The sequence below is a fragment of the Micropterus dolomieu genome, linkage group LG01 (assembly GCF_021292245.1).
Source record: "Micropterus dolomieu isolate WLL.071019.BEF.003 ecotype Adirondacks linkage group LG01, ASM2129224v1, whole genome shotgun sequence".
Taxonomy (NCBI): Eukaryota; Metazoa; Chordata; class Actinopteri; order Centrarchiformes; family Centrarchidae; genus Micropterus; species Micropterus dolomieu.
The window spans coordinates 3,003,701-3,021,227 of NC_060150.1; the positions used below are offsets into that span (position 1 = coordinate 3,003,701).

At 40.3% G+C, this 17,527-nt stretch overlaps 2 protein-coding genes across 2 annotated transcripts in view; both read right to left on the reverse strand.

Annotated features, from left to right (window-relative positions):
• The window catches only part of plaat1l (phospholipase A and acyltransferase 1-like), a 7,210-nt gene extending 3,189 nt beyond the window's left edge, over positions 1–4,021 (reverse strand). The window contains exons 1-4 of the mRNA XM_046053067.1: positions 3,762–4,021; positions 722–851; positions 479–567; positions 219–387 (exon numbers count right to left, since the gene is read on the reverse strand). Coding sequence (XP_045909023.1) covers positions 219–387; positions 479–567; positions 722–851; positions 3,762–3,770 — 397 coding nt within the window. The 5' untranslated portion in view covers positions 3,771–4,021. The remainder of the gene's footprint in view (positions 1–218; positions 388–478; positions 568–721; positions 852–3,761) is intronic.
• A 152-nt stretch (positions 4,022–4,173) lies between these two features.
• On the reverse strand, positions 4,174–16,406 carry LOC123972559 (zinc finger protein 513-like). Its single transcript, XM_046052087.1, has 7 exons — positions 16,260–16,406; positions 15,722–15,964; positions 12,423–12,545; positions 10,564–10,698; positions 9,439–9,945; positions 8,096–8,283; positions 4,174–7,219 (listed from the first exon to the last, which is right to left on the reverse strand). The coding sequence occupies exons 2-7, from the start codon at positions 15,759–15,761 to the stop codon at positions 6,605–6,607; spliced, it is 1,608 nt and encodes a 535-aa protein (XP_045908043.1). The 5' UTR covers positions 15,762–15,964; positions 16,260–16,406; the 3' UTR covers positions 4,174–6,604.
• Between the last annotated feature and the right edge of the window lie 1,121 nt (positions 16,407–17,527).

Sequence of the window (17,527 nt, forward strand, 5' to 3'; positions counted from 1 at the left end):
TAGCAAAATGTTAGAGTCAAAGAGACTGAAGAGGACGTTGACGGAGGAAGTGAAGAAAAGAAAAAGATAGCTTAGTAGCTAGTCATTTCATTCAAGACTTCTATATAATGAGCTTCCTGATATTATTCAATGAAATAATAAAAGCCTTCTGTCTGAAAATTGGAACAGTAAATGAAACTTTATCAGTAAGAACAATAAGTAATACCCCCCCTCTGTACTGACCTGTTCAGATTTCTTGACTCCGTATCTCAACAGCGTCGCCTGGTGCTCGCTGTTATGAAACAGGATGTCAAAAGTCACCTCACGTCCCATCAAGTCGTCGATGGCCGGCTTCACCACGCTGTGGAAGTCTCTGGCCGAGAACGAGTCGTCCAACATGTTGTTGACCTGCGACGAGGGGAATTCATCAAGACTCAGTGTTTATCTCTACAATAATTCACATTTTATGAGATTCTCAGATGTTTTCCATGATAGTTGCCTTGTAGTTTTCCCCCAGCAGCTCCAGTGGATCCAGTTTGACCTCTGACTTCAGGGCTCGGCCAAAGAGCGGCAGCTTGGAGTCTGAATCTGACAAACAAACACATTACAAGCGTTATTATATTCTTTAAGATAATAGAAGCTCTTGAATGTAATTGGTAAAATTCTTACTGTGAATTTTCTCTATACTCAGATACTTGTTTTAAGAAAATGAGTCTTATACAGAAGGCCTGACGACACCAACCTCGACATGTCAGGTGAGCGACGTAGGGAACGCCGTCCCTCTCTCCGTAGTACACGGCGAAATGAGAGAAGTATTTGTTCCTGGGATACTCCACGATGTCCCCCGGGAACAACTTGGGGTTGGAGTGTTTCTACAGAGACGGCAGAAAGAATCGTGTAATTTTGTGACCGAGTTGTCAGAAGTTGTCAATAACAGGACAGATTCATCAAGGAAATGACTCAAGACGGCTTTTGTGGTGGGGTGGCGTTCAATTGTGTCCACCAACGTGTCCCTGAGCAAGACACTTAACCCCTAGTTGCTCCAGAGGCGTGCGACCTCTGACCTAAATAGCAATTGTAAGCCGCTTTGGATAAAAGCGTCAGCTAAATGAATAAATGTGGTTTTATCAGGTTCTATCTTCACCTTCACGTATAGAAATGATGCCTTCATTATGGTTTCTGTTACTTTTTTAGTTCAGTTTTGTCAGAAGAATGATTGATTATGGCTATTAGAGATAATTTCCAGACATTTCTTAAAATCGTGGCTTAAAAACGCCTTATTTTTCCATGTGAACAACCCCCCCCCCCAAAAAAAGAGACATACTTGTGATAATATAAAGGATCTGACAAACTGGAGGCCCAAACGTCAAAACCTAAGTTACCGATCATTATCCTGGTAGAATACTGTCACACCTGATTTCCCACAGAGCGTACACACAGTAACAGGCTGCTGAACCCAACACATGCCCCTAAATATCAAGGTCATGACCTCAGCGTCCTCCATGTTCACCGAGCTTAGAACTTTAACAATATTTAATAGTATTCAACGGCAGTCCTGCAGCCAGAAATGGGTGTTTTTATTCTTTAACCACAGCAAAGGGTGAAGTCACCTGAGCGGGAAGCCACAAAAGGAGAAGCATTTTTATAAATACTAATCATTGTGTGTCAGGCATCGTATCACTTTTATACCATTTCCGTCTATTTCTATTAATTTAAAAACATTTACATCAAAACATGGTGCCACTCTCTAATAAAGCAGCTTTTTATTAAAGGTTTATAAGTCATAACTAATGATTGATTAGAAGGCCTCTTGAGTTGCTAGGTGTGAAAAAGCCATGCACCTTTTATAAAGTGTGGCAAACCAGGACATCAGGTCTGCAGTTATGAATGTTAGTAAGTCGTTAATAACGTGTAATGGCTCCAACTTTCTTATGAAATGTCATTTGTGTTGTTACAAATGTTAATAAAGTCATTAATGAGGTCGTGGGTTTCTCAGTTTCCAATAAGCGATCAGCAGAAAGTTAGTAAGTTAAGGATTTGTAGAACCAGTCATCAAATCTACAGTTGAAAATCTACAGAAATACAACAAACTGTAAAAATGGCTTAAAAACAACCTGAAAGTCTGAAAACACATTTTGACATGTTCACTACATTACAGAAAGGTTGCCGTTTTAAAAACAGATGACAGCCATGCTAGCAGCTCTTTGAGCTAAATGCTGAATGTTGATGTTTAGCAAGTACAATATTTGCAGTTCACCTTCTTTGTTTAGCTTCTTAGCATGCTAATGTTTGCTAATTTGCAGTAAACAAAAGTCCAGCTGAGGTTTTATGGGATTGTACTCTGGTCATAAACCAAAGAACTGGACACATATTGAAATCTTGACCTGGTGATGACGATGATGGTTAAAAGCCAGAGGATGACTCAAGTTATTTCTAATTCATCCGGAGGGGAACAAGAGTGTCTGAACCACATTTAATGTCAGTCCATCCTGTTGAGATATTTCAGTATTAACCGACTTTGCCATCCCTGGAGACATTCCTCTAGTGTTGCTATAAAAATCATCCAATTAAATGAAAAAAGGGGGTCCAGACAGTTACAGAGGAGGTTCAGTAAATGAAAGTGAATAAATATTACATTACTATTAGTTCTTAAACAGAGATCACATAGAATAGACTAAACGCGTGATTTGCTTAAAGACGTAGTTTAGAGATCCAGTTTATCAGAAAGAGAAAACTACTAACTGTCTGAGGAGACACCAGTTTATGTATTATATGTAGGCAGAAGGTAAGTCAAACAGTAATTTCAGAGATCCTGGCTCAATTGTTGAGTGTCTACCGGGTCATAAAATAATAATCATGATCCCATTGGCCTCCAGGAATTGAGTGAATCAAAGCAAGTAAAATAAGGAGGGAGCCTTTCTATGAGGCGAGGTCCACAGTCTCAACAAAGTGTGACATAAAATCTGTTAAATAGGGTGACGCTGTTTTATAAATCTGAATATGGTGCTCACACACTTCCTGTGTTTTGTCACTGCGCAACCTTTAGTCGTCTTTCAGTTTTATAAATAAGACCCCAGAGGTGTGTGCGTGTGTGGGGAAAACAGAAGCGAAGATAAAGGGGGCACATTCAAGTACTGAGTCAGAATGAAGTAGTTTATTTGGTGGAATTAATACCCTTATAGGCTTTAGTGAAATTCAATTGATTTAGTGGGATGCCAAAGAGACAGTTTTAGGAAAACTCAGTAAGTTTTCAAGAAACAGTCACAGTATTTATGTTTGGACATGACTGCGGGGCTTCTGTCACACTTTCCATCAGTATGTGAGCACACTTTTTGGACAGTTTAGAGATAGAAGTCATGAGGCCACAGGAAGTCTGTGCCTTTTCTTTTAAATACATCCATCAAAACGATGAGTTCAGCAACTATTTATTGTTTTCAAGCGTTAAAATTTTAATGGTTTGTCAATGGATTTTAGTATAAACGTTTCACAAAATACTTTTTTCTTCCCAGAACATTTTACAGAAAGTGTTTGAACATGCTTTTGATTAATTTAAGAGATAAAAAGACAAAGCAAGTGTGGAATTTCACTTCTTTGCAACCCAAATACTGATGTATAAAGTATTAGTAAAACCATTAAGTCACTTGTTACACTGTAAAAACCCCAAACTAAAATATAACAAAACACTTAAACATTTAAAATAAATTAAAAGAAAGATTTACACACAAATATTGGTGACAAAGTGCAGATTAACACTCAAATAGAAGATGAAATTATTTACTCACCAGGCCCATGGGTTAAGGTATTCACTGTGGCTTTCTTCAGTCACCTTAGAAATTAAATCCACAACACACGCGTGCACACACACACAGGACCACATCTGCTTTACATACAGAGATCATCAGTCTGTCACAGTCACAGTCCACTGACCTCGCAGCCATCGCCCCTCAGCACACTTACACAAACCTCATTTGTTTTTCTTATAATGTGTTGTAGTGTCCCAGCTTCACATCAGGTGTTTTTTTTATGTGGGTGTGGGTGAATTTTGGGGAACATTTCTTTGTTTTTTTTTTCACGAGATATTTCATCAGTGAGCATCTTGTGTCCCTCACTGTCCTCGTCTCTGCACCTCCGGCCGTGAGAAGCAGGTGTTTCCTTAAACAGAGAGCGTGAAAGAGGAAGTAGCTTCAACACAGCTTCAATCAGACTTGTTTTATTAGAGATAATGAAGGCACTGTGAACAACACACCTGGCAACCTCACTGTGACGACACTTTTACTTCTGTCTGTGTGCGCAGGTCGGACAAACAAAACAGAAAACGTGTGTCATTGGAGGTGTTCGTAGTCGTGTTTTGTAAAGTTTGGACAGAACCACTCTAACCGCCTCTTTACGCTAAGCTAGGCTAACCACGTCCTGAATTAAGACTGTCTTATCTAATTTTGGGCAAGAAAACAAATATGCATATTTTCAAAAACATTAAACTGTTACTTTAAACACAAACAGTCTTCGGTAAAAAATGGAAACAGAAAAGGTTTGCACATACAAGCAGTGACGTTTTTGAGCATCTGAGGGCTTCATATTTTTATATATATAGATATATATATGATGTTTTTGCTGTAAAGTATCACAAATCCCTATTCAGAGTGCCACTGCTTGTTGAACACCAACCATCATTAATAAAAAGCAAAAGGCCAGTTTGTTGAGTAACTGGTTTCTAAAACGTTCTTGTATTCTCCAGCCAGCTTTGTTTAGTCCATTATATTTCTACTAGCCTGAAAAATTCAGTTGTGACGTTTAGAGTTGATCTTAATCTGCTTTCTGAGCCTGTACTTGATTGACTGTACTTGATTTGATAGCTTATTAACACACGAGTAATAATGCCTGAAGAAAATGGGCTTCACATCACCTACAGAGCTTCACCTTCTGTCAAAACCAAATTCTCGTTCTGTGAGCCAAGATTTTTACAAAATATATAAAATAACTGAAAATAAATAACAATAACTTTTTCAGGTTGATGGAACATTTCATGATTTAATAAAATGGAGAGTTTATTGACTCAGTATGTTTCTTTTCTTCCCTGAATTGCTGATGTCTGAGAGGTAAACAGGCTGATTCTTTTACTACATCTAGGCTGAAACAAGCTATGTCGTCTCAAAAGTGAGGGAGTCTCCCTGTCTGGAATAAATTAATTTAATTTCCAGGATATAGATCTAAAAAAAAACAAAATTAAAAATTAGAAAGGATCGGTCAGGTTCAAACAGAAAACTCGCCTCGCTCAGACAGCAGGGCTCCTGTGCATTTTAAAATCTCCAACCTTCCCGACTCTTTAAAGTCATGATTTTACAGCATTTTGCTTCAGTCTGAACATGTAATTCTTTTTGAATCAAGAGATTTTTCTGGCTCAATGCAGCAAAACAAGGACTCATTCTTTAATGTTAAATATTCTTGACATGTTGAGTGTTGAATACAACATATTAGGGATGTCAGAGATTTCGCAAATCCAGCTGTAATTACATGCGAGATAAAAGGCCATTATGTTATGAAAATAAAGTTATAATTTTAAGATAAAAGGTCATTTTATGAGATTGAAGATGTAAATTCAAGACATGTCTGATGCACTTTCCAGCAACAAAAAGTTATATTCTGCATTTTTTTAAATTTGTCAAATTCCAAAATTCTCTGTAAAACTCCCTTTCAACTTTGAAACCTGCACCAGCCTCATGATCAGACTGAGTTAACATTTCTTCCCCCCCATTACTCTGCGAGCTGCGTGATTTTGTTTAGTTTTCTCCTGAATAATCTACATAATTCTCAGTTGTGGTAGTGGTTTGTAGCAGCAGTTTGCGTTTGCTTTGAGACTGAGATTTAAGAGTATTTTTCTGTTTTTGTTGACATTTTAGTGATAATTTTTTCTGAAAATGACATCCCTATTCCTAATGCTGCAAACATGCTCTGATTGGAGGGGGAAAAAAAAACAACAGGAAATAAAATGTGAGACATTGACGAAGATTCAGGAGGTCGGGAACCAGGCTGAAGCTTGCACAGGAGCCCCACTGAATAACTGAGTGCAACCTTTCCTGGATAAAAAACAAAACTCACCACCACCTAATCAAAACCACTTAATGCTTGTGAGATGATGATCCGCCCTGCTGTTATGAAAGAAATCCACCCACATTTACAAAATATAGATTATCTGTAGAGAAAAAAAAATAAACATTTCAATTCACTAGATCGGTTACACAGATAGAAAAGACCAGAAGATAAGTCTGGACTGCATTTACTAAAGAAAAGTGTGTGTGATGCAAATGTTTGTATGCAACACACACACACACACACACAGTCAGTGTAGCACTGCAGTCTGTCAAAGGCACCTGAGTTTAGCTCCAACCTGAGCTGCTGGAGGTTCACCAGTGTATACAACACACACAAACTCTCACGTGTCACTATCTTCGTGGGGACCTTATACCAAACATGACAAATAAGTGCCAAACCCTAAAACTTGACCTTCGAACAACCCTTTAAACTTGCATTTCTGTCCCCACAAAGCTGTCGGAACCCACAAGTATAGTGAATTACCGGTTTTTGGACCCCACGAACATAGTAAAACACACACACACACACAGTGTATCTAGCGGAGCTCCTGTCCCTGACTCTGGCTCTCCTGAGTGTCTTTGCCCCAGCTGAGGCCGTTGATGGGTGCGTGCTTCTCCCAGCTGTCCGTGTTGTGTCCGTGTTTCCTCTGGTGGCGTTTGTAGTTGTCCCAGTGGCCCGTGGTGTAGTCGCACTCGGCGCAGGCGTACGGCTTCTCGCCCGTGTGCCGCAGCATGTGCCTCTTCAGGTTCATGCTCTGGTTGCAGGAGTAGCCGCAGACGCCGCAGTGGAACGGCTTGGCGCCCGAGTGGATGCGCTCGTGTCGCCGCAGGTTGGCGAGGTTCCCGCAGGCGTAGCTGCAGGACGGGCACTGGTAGGGCTTCTCGCCCGTGTGCACGCGCATGTGGCGTTTGAGGTTGTCGAGGTGCGAGGAGGTGTAGGGGCAGTGCGGGCAGCGGTGGGGTTTCTCCTCGGAGTGGGTGTGGGCGTGGCGGGACAGGTGGTTGGGGTAGTGGGACAGGAAGGGGCAGTGAGGGCAGCGGTACAGCTTGGTGCCACGTTGACCCCGCCGGGATCCACGAGGAGCGGGTGGACTGCAGGGAGGCCTGGAACCATCTTTAGACAGCAGGTCCAACGAGCAGCGACGACACACCTAAAAATGAATCCAGAGTACACGTGAAAGGTGGCACCTCGCCAGAAGGAGGAGACATTCGGGTGTTTACTGACCAAAATCTCGTCTGACTCTCCACCTCTGAGGTGATAAAAAGGCCGATACATTCATGCTGCCTTCATTTCTTACTGTGCGTTCAGAGCAATAAGCTTTAGCAGCAGCAGGGACCCCTTTACCTCTCAGGCTACGTTCAGGCTGAACTAACCCTCTGATTGGTTGGCTTAAAAGTTGGGCAGAAAAAAAACTTAAACTCCCTCTGCAATTTTCTTTAATCACATTTTGATTTACAAGTGACAACGTGCAATGTAACAACAATAAACATAAGACAAGTCTTCTTTTACATAGTTTACCTTTTATGTTTGTTTTTATTTTTTTATTAATAAAAGATCCATTCAAATCAAGTGTAAAAACAAAAAATACAAATATATTAAACATATAATTTTATTTATAATACATAATATTTAATAACCTGAGGTTTAATTTAGAGAAAATAAGTGCAATTTTAATCACAGTAGCAGAAAAACTGCAATCATAGATTTTCATTTAATCCTGTTTTTAACCACAGTTTGTAGTAAAATCAGTTAGCGGGCAGCCAGGGGAGGCCGCAATTCAGAGTCATCATGGAAGTTTTATCATAATTATTATGAGTTTCTGCAATGTGGAAGTTTTGGGTGGACAGACTCTCTGTTTGCGTGCTGAGACAGCTCGTTTCTATGGAAACAAACTAAAACATTGCACAATCTACTTTCTCCAACATAAACTTCACACGAGGAAACAGTTCTCTGAGGCAGTGATGCAATCCTCAGCCTGACTCATGTTTAACAAGAAGGAAGAAGATAAACACAAACAGAAACGTACCTGTCCTCCGTCGCCCTCCCCCTCCGCCTTGTCCCCCTCCAGGTCGGCCTCCTCCAGCGTGAGGCCACACACCTGGCAGCACAGGGGGAAGAGGAGGACAGGGAGCGGGGCGGAGGGAGAGCCGAGGGCCCCCAAGGTCTGGAGGTAACCCGAGTCCTGGGACACTCGCAGGGTCAGGTCCGACACCACTGCATGACGAAGAGAGAAAAAGTATTTGTGCATATGAAATGTAGTTTTTATTTTTACAGAGTCTGATCGAACTCTCAAATTCTACTTTATTATTTCACTGAACCATGAAAAACTGAGAAACCCCCCCACAAAGAACAGTCCTCAAAGCAAAATGCTGCAGTTTTTTGCTGATAATAAGAAACTTATCTTCCATCTCAAATTTAAACTTCCTACTTTTACTTCTTCTTACACTCTTGTCTTTAAATATAAAAAAATCCCTTCTGGTTCTTGTTTCCTCTGATGGTCTGACTTTCTTACTGACGCCTTGCTGTCACAGTTTCACTCAGTTTTTATGGATAATTATCATCTACACTGGGAGGACTGAGTGTAAACACGGTCCTCTCGCCCCTCATGGTGCAGCTGAGCTCAGCAGAGGTTGGCAGGGGGTTGATAAGCACTCAACCAGGGACAACTTCTCCTTCTCATTTATTATTTTTTTTTTCAAACTCTTTCAGTTTTGACATGTTGGTTCCTCTTTTCTGCTCCGCTCCGTGCTCTCAAAATTATTATGTTTCCCTGCCAGATAAAAGAAACTTATGTTCTGCTTTAGGCAAATAATAAAGAGAGGATCAACTGGATTTACATCTCGTGCAATAGGTACATTTTATTTATCCTTCTGCATCAACCACATCATGGAGCTCTTTCCTGATGTTTTTTACTCAATAAGTAACTTGTGTGTTGAGTGCAGGGAGATCCAACATTTGCATTTTGAGGTAAAAGTTATAAAACCACAGCATGTAAAGTACGTACGACGAAATAATCTAAGCTCAACTGTCCCTTACTAGCTTTCAAATCTTTATAATCGGAAAAAATGTCTTCCACAAACAATGCAGACGTTTGATTCAACTATTTCTACTTTAAGTACATGAAACTTTTCTCTTTAAAAAAAATCATTTGAACTGAATTCGACAAAACAAGACGTTAAGATGTCACCTTGGACTCTAGAAAATTGTCATAGGCATTTTCCGTGATGTTTTATAGATCCAACGATAGATTAATGGAGGAAATAATCAGCTGGAGGAGTTGAATGTGTATCAAGAAGTCCATGGAAACACCTCTGATCAAGATTTAACATGCTGAAAATGTTTAAATTCAATGTGGTTTAATAAATTTACCTTCTTCAGTTTCAGCACTAGCTTTTTTCCGTCTCCCTCGCCGTTTCTCCTTCTCCCTCCTCTGCGGTCTCTCCTGCGTGTGCATGCGCTGGTGTCTCCGCAGGTTGCCGAGGGAGCTGCAGGCGTAGCTGCACTGGGGACAGCGGTACGGCTTCTCCCCGGTGTGGGTGCGGGCGTGGCGCTGGAGGTTGACGAGCTGGGCCGAGGCGTAGGGGCAGACGGGGCAGCGGTACGGCTTATGGCCGTCGTGGGTCCTCATGTGGCGCTTCAGATGGTTGGAGTAGCGGGAGGTGAAGGCGCACAGCGAGCAGGAGTAAACTTTAGGAGGGATGCCGACAGCGCCGCCTGTCTTGCCGACACTTCTCCTCTTCCTGTCGGAGCCCCCGCTGATGGAGCGGTCCGCCAGGTTTGACCCCTCCATCTGCGAGGAGTTGATGGAGGCTTCATGCTGGAGGCCTTCCTCACAGGTTAGACAATAAAGCTCCGCCCCCAGGTCCAGGCCCACACCTGGAACAAAATAAATCACATTTTATATGAGAACAGTAAAGACGAGAGGAAGCGGAGCTGGCCTTTTTTCCCCCCAAATGGTGTCGTTTCCATCAAGATGAAACAACAACAAAAAACAGAAAATGAAATGTTACAGCTGTCAGGATTTCCTGAATTATGAACACAATGTCTTCTTATACAAATACTTAAAAGCACAACAATGTGCAACGAAGGCTCTACTGTTTGATGCTTCTTGCCTGTAATGTGTGTTTCTGTGGAGAAACTGATGTCTGCATGTGAGCTTCTCGCTGTAGCCACTTAAAACACAACATGAAAAGATAAAATATTTATGTTGTAATTGTCTAATGTGAGAATCTTTATTTCTGGTTTTGTGAACATTTGGACTAACCTATAATGTGTTTGCTGTATATGAAAGAATCTGATCTAATCGCTCTTCGACGAAGCATCTAAAACATGTTGGTATGTGGTGAGGATGAGACAAACATGGCCTGGTGTAGCCACAGACGCTTGAGAATATGTTGACAAAGCCTCCCCCTCTACCTTTTTCTCTTGGTGGTTTTCACACACACACCACAATTTTTTTAAAAGTAAAACAAAGTGAAATGAAGCAACAGTTACCCAGATCTAAACCTGCAGCCAGAGGCGTGTCTCCCAGAAGCTGACCACATCCTTTACAGGAGAGGAAAGCTGGGAAGCTGGAGTCTGTTGGTGCTGAAGCATCGTCCTCAACGCTCAGAGAGAAGACCGTCATACCTGAGGAAGAACAGAAGCAAAGAAAACCTTCATGTATGTACCTTCAGAATCTCATATTTTATATCACAAGAGATACCAAACTGTGAGGATATTTAGAAAATTATAAATACAAAATGAACCAGACACAAAGTCAGTTCTTATGGAAACTGTGTAGTAAAGAAAAACTAAATGTGTTCTCTGTGGTTTTAAATAAAGGTGGCTCTCGTTGGTCTTGTATTGTTTCATTTATCTCTGTAACGCTACACTTGACTGAGTTTGGGCGTGTGTGAGATTTCTATCTGATGAGTAATAGTTTTATTTTCGTGGTAGTATTTCCTCTAAATAACTAAATATGCTTATCAGGACTTGTTTCAGTCATCTCTGCACTGCGGAAAAAGCAGCATTTTTAATCTCCTAATCTGTTTTGTGGCCAGTTTCACACTTTACCTCGACTTAAACTCATAGTTTCTCACAGTTTTTATTGACTTGACATTAATTTTTAAATAAGGAGGAAGTGGATTGAATATGATGGATTCAGGGTCTGAGATAAGATCCATCTACACTACTTGTTGGTCACTTATACAAACGGCGACATAAAAAAGAAACACAATAAGCATTTCTGACACATTTGAACCTGTGAATTACCGTTCGTCTGAACATAAGATAAAATCTGTTTTACAACTGTTGGAAAAAGACTTTCTGAACATTTTATCAGACTAGTCCTTTCTGATCATCGTCATCTTTGAAGCTTTTTTATTTGCATGGCTCCTTCTTCATTCTGTCACACGTTCGTTCGCCCTCCCGTCAGGCGGACTGAGGGACTTTCTCCAGCTGTTTTCGTTTTGTCAGATCGTCTTCAAAACGATTCTCTGCAGGAAAAACCCGCAACATGAGGCCTGAAGATTAAACTGAAAGTGACTCTAAGAGACTGACTGACAGCTCAGACAGCAGTTAATCTCTCCATTCACAGAGAAAATCCCGTGTTGTGTCTTGTCCTCGAATATAATACGGCTCCTGCTTTTTCCAATGCGAGTAGAAAAAAAATATCATCTTATATTCAGGCCACTAGCAGATGTAGACGTATGAATACACACAGAGCAGGTCTGACAGAAGCCTGGGAGCAAAACGTATTGTTTGCTCCTCTTTATTTGTTTTTTAACAAGACATGTCAGCTTTGGCAGAACTCTCTGTAGCCTTTACTTAAACCTCCAGCTCCTACAACCGAGTGACGTGAAGCCTCGGTGAGCTTTAATTCAAAGTGATTGAGAGGGTGTTGTTACTCTGACCCCCCACAGCCATGCAGAAAGTACGTTTTACCTTTTATTCCAATACACTAAGCTTTTATTTCGAAGGTCTGACCAACTACCAGCTCATACGGAAGACAAACTGGGCTGTCAAAACTTGTAATAATGTAAGAACCTAACGTTCAATCCAATGTTTGTGTGTAGAGCTGCAACAGTTAGTCGACTGAAAGAAAATTAACAGTCAACTATTTTGATAATGGATTAATTGTTTCAGTAATTTTTCAAGCAACATTTTTTGGTTCCGGCTTCATAAACCGTCATATTGATAGTAAATTAAGAGTGTTTGGGTTTTCGGCTGTTTGTTGGATAAAATAAATAATCTCAAGATCAATTTTTTTGACATATTACAGGCTAAATGATTAATCATAAAATAAATTGGGGGTTTAATCGATAATGAAAATAATCATTAGTTGCATCTCTATGTGCGTGTGCGTTACTGACCAGACTCTCTATCAAGCCCCATGATCTCAGAGTCTCCAAACTCCAGCTCTCCGCTCAGCAGGAAGTCGCTCTCCAGAACCAGACAGCCCGGCTCACACACCACCGCCCCGTCCTCCGACTCCACTGAACACACACACAAACATTTCTCATCATTACTTGTATAAAAACATGCCAAACACAAGCTTCCAAACACATCACCAAAGCAGTAAATGAAAGCTCGACACGAAGAGAGCATTTAGGTTTGGGTGACAGCTGTGCTGATAAAAGTCCTACAACATACTTTCCTGTCAACTTTTGTTTAAAAAGTCCACATTAGCATGAGAAGAAGACACTGAGCTATCGGCTGTTCTAAAACATATACATGCTCCTGCTTTATAAACACACATTTTATTTTCCTTTAAAAGAAAAGTGAGCTTTGTACACTGTGTGTATTACAGAGCAAGATGTGCTGGTACCTGCGAAATGAATGTCGATAATAAAAAAAACAAAACAGCAACACATACATGTTTTTAATACATGTTAAGAGAGCTCAAAGGTTGAAGGCTATTGGAGCATATGAAAGTGGAATCTTGTGTGACAGGCGTTTTGTCTGAGACTGTAGACACGTAAGAAAGGACAGAGGGAAGTGCGAGAATCAAGATTTGGGTTCAGAAAAAGAAAAAAAAGAAGAAGATGGTCAAGAGTAAAAAGGATGTGGAGAGGAAGCGAGAGACGAAAGAGAGGAGAAGACATCAGCAGACAAGTAAAGGAAATCAGTGAGGACGAGATAAGGAACGAGGCTGCGCCAGGAAAAGGAAGATGAGTGAAAGATGGGATGAAAACACAGCACTGATGATCCACGACACTTTCTGCCAGATAATAAGTGATCCAGCTCACATCTGTTCTTCTTGTTGATAAATAGTGATATTTTATTAAATTAATTAGGTAAAAACAATGAAAAAAACACAACGTCCACAACACACTAGCTTCCAGATCCAGTATTTCTTAAGGCTGCACAGAATTGTGGCCTGAAAATTATTATTTTCTCCTGTTTTGAACTTGAAGTTACCATTTCTTCTAGCAGGACTTCAAAAGTGGGGCATGAGAAGTGGTTTTTAACTTCCTATCAACACTAGAGTTGAAACAATTCATTGATAAGTCACTTGTAGGGCTGGGCAATAAAACAATGATGATAATTATCACGATATCATTTTCCTCAATATAACAAATGTCCAATAAATGTTTGATTTAATTAATTTGAATCATGAACAAATTAGCACTTAATTTTTCTATTAAGATATTTGTTTTATTGGAGGAAAAGGGACTGAAAAGATTTTACTAAATTTTTCTCATACATATTTGTTGGAAACTTTTTTTTAATTTTATTAAATTGTTTTGAATGTTCTGCCTGAGATTTGTGAAGCGATCCATTCTTTAGCATCAAGTGTTTGTTATGACCATAAAGAAAAGTTTAAAATCACAATTAACCGTCTGGTTTCTTCAACTTTCACTCAGGAGCAGCTTTAAAAATTGAAAGAAATAATGATTTGGCTTTTTTTTTTAGACTTGGTCGCATGACAGAAAAATCAATCACCAACTGATAATCTGTAAAAGTGCAAACATTCCCTGGTTCCTGCTCCTTAGTCGGGAGGATTTGCTGCTTTTCCTGGAAGTTTATAAAACAGCTTTCTCCTTTGTGGTTTTAAAAATAGTAAACTGGATATCTTTGGACTGTCGATCGTATGCAACATTTCCAGACGTTACCTTCAGACCTTTTTGACGTATTACAGACTAAATGATTACTTAGGAAAAAGTCAGACAGAACTACCTGGCCAGTGGTATTTTGATTTTGAAACATCTCAACAACAGAAAACCCAAAGGTTAGACGACACAAAGTTCACGTCGGATGTTAGAAGAGCATCTGAAACTCCGCCCTGGGGGCTGCTGCGATATATTTTTGTACCTCTCTGAAGCAGAAAACTGCGCCCACTTTATGCAGTCATTGGGCGGGTGTGTAAAGGTGTGATAATAGTTTGAACTTCTCTCTCTCAAGTCCCCCCCACCTCCGCACACAAATATTTGTCACTTTTTGTCTGGGCAAACTTGTGACACTCCATGAACGCATTTCGAGGAAAGACTACCTCAACACGTGCAGCGTTCTACCCACTTTCCGCAATTCATCTCATCCCTCTCTGTGACAGCGATAAACAATATTTGTGCGACCAAAGTTGTATTTGAGCATTATCCTATGACACTGGAATCAAATCTGTACAAACTAGTTAATGACTGTGAACAAGTAAAAAGAAAGGGGACAAAAGGAAGTGCGATAATAAAACTTTCTATGATGAAATACTCTGCAGCCTTTACTTATTCAAACTGGGTTATACACGAGGCTGCTTCCTGATTGTTTCACCCTTATAGAGGCTGAACATTACAAATAGCCACGAGTTCAGTTGTGAAAACCCGACATCTTGCTACTTAGCGTGAGTTTCAGTTTTAGTCACTCAACTCTGAATAAAACTAATTTGACTACAAGGATGTAATGACCTTTCCTTTGACCCCCCCCCTGTTGTGACAGCGTTTATTTCCCTGTATTTGTCATGCACATGCTCACATGCGACGTATACTTTCCTCAGGAGAAAACTAGCTGGTTTCTGGAATCCCATTCGACGAAAACGGGACTCACATATACAAGAAGTTCAAAGTGAAACTTGCTTTAAGTTCAGGTAAACACAGAGTACAGCTGTGACAAAAGAAGTAACAACAGCAAATATTTCACTTTTGAGATAAAACAGAGGCTAAAGGTCGAGGTGACAGCATGAAAAAGTAAGGGAGTTAGACAGAAGTCAGACAGGAAGCAGAGAAAGAAAGAAAGGAAGGATGACGGGATGGAGAGGAGGGCGCGCTGGGAGGTCAGGTACTGGTCTGCGAAGAGGAAGTGCAGACAGGAAGCAGAGAGGAGGAAGAGAGGAAGTGGAGAGTCCAACCGAGCCAGAGCAGTCAGGATGAGATAACACGCACAAACACATCTACCTAAAGGACAACATGTCTCCAACAGTCTTCCTCTCTGAGAGACAATGAGGAAGAGACCCAGCCTGCAATGTCAATATGTTAGACCAGTTTGGCAACATTTGATAAGACTGTTTCCAGAGCTAAACTCAAGAGTTTAAACTTTAAAAAAAAGCAAGATTAAAGTGGACAAAAGTCACTGACTTAAACTCTACAAGTGAGTTGACGTTTTTTTTTTTAAAAAAGAAAGGCAGCTCATTAGACACCAGATGCAAACTCAAACAGCTGGAGGAAAGCAGAGGTAAACTCACATTTCACCGGCTGCGGGTTGGACTGTTTTCTCCGCGGCATCTTCGCCTGTCGTCGTCCCGGATCCTGGTCTGGATTAGTAGGGGTGGACACCGAAGACCACAGTGGGCTCAAGTCCGTCCGTCAGCCAGCCAGGCAGCCAGCTAACTGCATGTCATCATCATCATCATCATCATCACCTCCTTCCTCTTCCTCTTCCTCCAACGGACAGTAACAGCGGCGGTGTCATCACTAGCGACTGCTGCCTGAAAACGACACCAATTTAAAACGTCCTTATTTCAGCAACTTACATTTTAAACTACATTTATTCCGTGTCGCAGTGTGATGCTGAACAACACTAAAACACACAACAGCCACTTTAAAGTTCACGCTGTGAGTCAGTCTTTGTTATTGTTCCGCAGTAAATGGACGAAGCCATCTTGTTAGCCACCTATTAGCAGCCAGCTGGTCAACTTCAACATTAAAAAACGAAGCCGTGTCAACTGCAAACTTTAAATAAAATCTACATTTGTAGCCCCGTCACTTCGCTGATGAACCCACCTGTGATAAAGTCCCCCAAAACACTGTCGTCGACAAAATGTCGCAAACTGTTTGAAATGTAACTCTTTTGTTGCCAGACGCACATCGACGCTGACGGAGCTACGCCGGGTCCGGACTCCGGGTGACGTCAGTGACAGCAGCAGAGGATTGTGGGTTTTGTAGTCGTCCATTTCGGGTCTCATCAATGTCAGTATCAACTTTGCTGATTTGCTAACAAGGTAAAAGTACAGCAAAATATATGATAGGCATATATATTGATATTAAAATTGTTTTGATGATATCTTTCTTAAGGAGGAAGGAAGGAAATGCCAAAGAATTAGAGATGTGTTTTTAACAGTTATTTATAAATTATACATGTACATACAATTAAACTGCTTCAGGAGAGGTTTAGATTTTTAAATTTGTATTTTCTTCTTTTTTTTTTTTATGTAATTTCTTTATTAAATTAATTTATAATACTGATTTAGTATACCTTGTTACTTGTATGTTTTGTCCATGTTATTATAACTTCGCCTAGTTGGTCACCTTTTGCTATGTGTGACATATGTTCTAATAAAGTTTGTAAAACAATAAAAACGGTTTTATAGTCCTTGTGTCTCATCCTGTACATACAATTAATCTGCTACAGAAAAGATTTAACAAAGATGTCTCTTACAGTTTTTAAAATTGTATTGTCTTCTTTGTATTTTATTTAATTAGGCCTAATGTATAGTACTCATATTGTTTACCGTGTTACTTGTATGTTTATTATAATTATGGCTAGTTGGCCACCTTTTACCTTTTTATGTGTGGCATGTTTTCTAACGGTGGATTGGTGACTTGCCCATGGTGTACCCCGCCTTTCGCCCAATGGCAGCTGGGATTGGCTCCAGCCCTGTATGCAGGATAAGCGGTTGACGATGGATGGATGGATGGATGTCTTCTAATGAAGTTTGGACTAATAAAGAAGTTTGAAGTCTGGGAGCCACTGACCAGAGAGCAATGTGTTATGAAATACATCTCCACATCCAAATATGATAGTATAAAATAATACAGTGGAATAGACAGTGGTGAATGAAGTACACTTGAGTAAAAGTACAGATACCCTTTCAAATTATTACTCCACTAAAAGTAAAAGTATGCATTTTAAATTTCTACTTGATTCAAATGACCTGCTTTTAAAAATGCTTTAGGATCAGAAGTAAAAAGTACTATTAGTATGGTGATGAGATTGTATGGCCAATGTCTTTTAAAGTTATCACATAATTAGTGTCTGCCAATTGTACTCG

What these genes read in the sequence shown, in the direction of transcription:
- LOC123972559 (XM_046052087.1), bottom strand. Translation starts at nt 15,761, where the DNA reads ATGCCGCGGAGAAAACAGTCCAACCCGCAGCCGGTGAAAT. An exon ending in CAACCCGCAGCCGGTGAAAT is followed by an intron (nt 12,546 to 15,721) that starts GTGAGTTTACCT and finishes GTGTGTGTTCAG; the next exon opens with TGGAGTCGGAGGACGGGGCG. An exon ending in GGGAGGGCGACGGAGGACAG is followed by an intron (nt 7,220 to 8,095) that starts GTACGTTTCTGT and finishes ATTCATTTTTAG; the next exon opens with GTGTGTCGTCGCTGCTCGTT.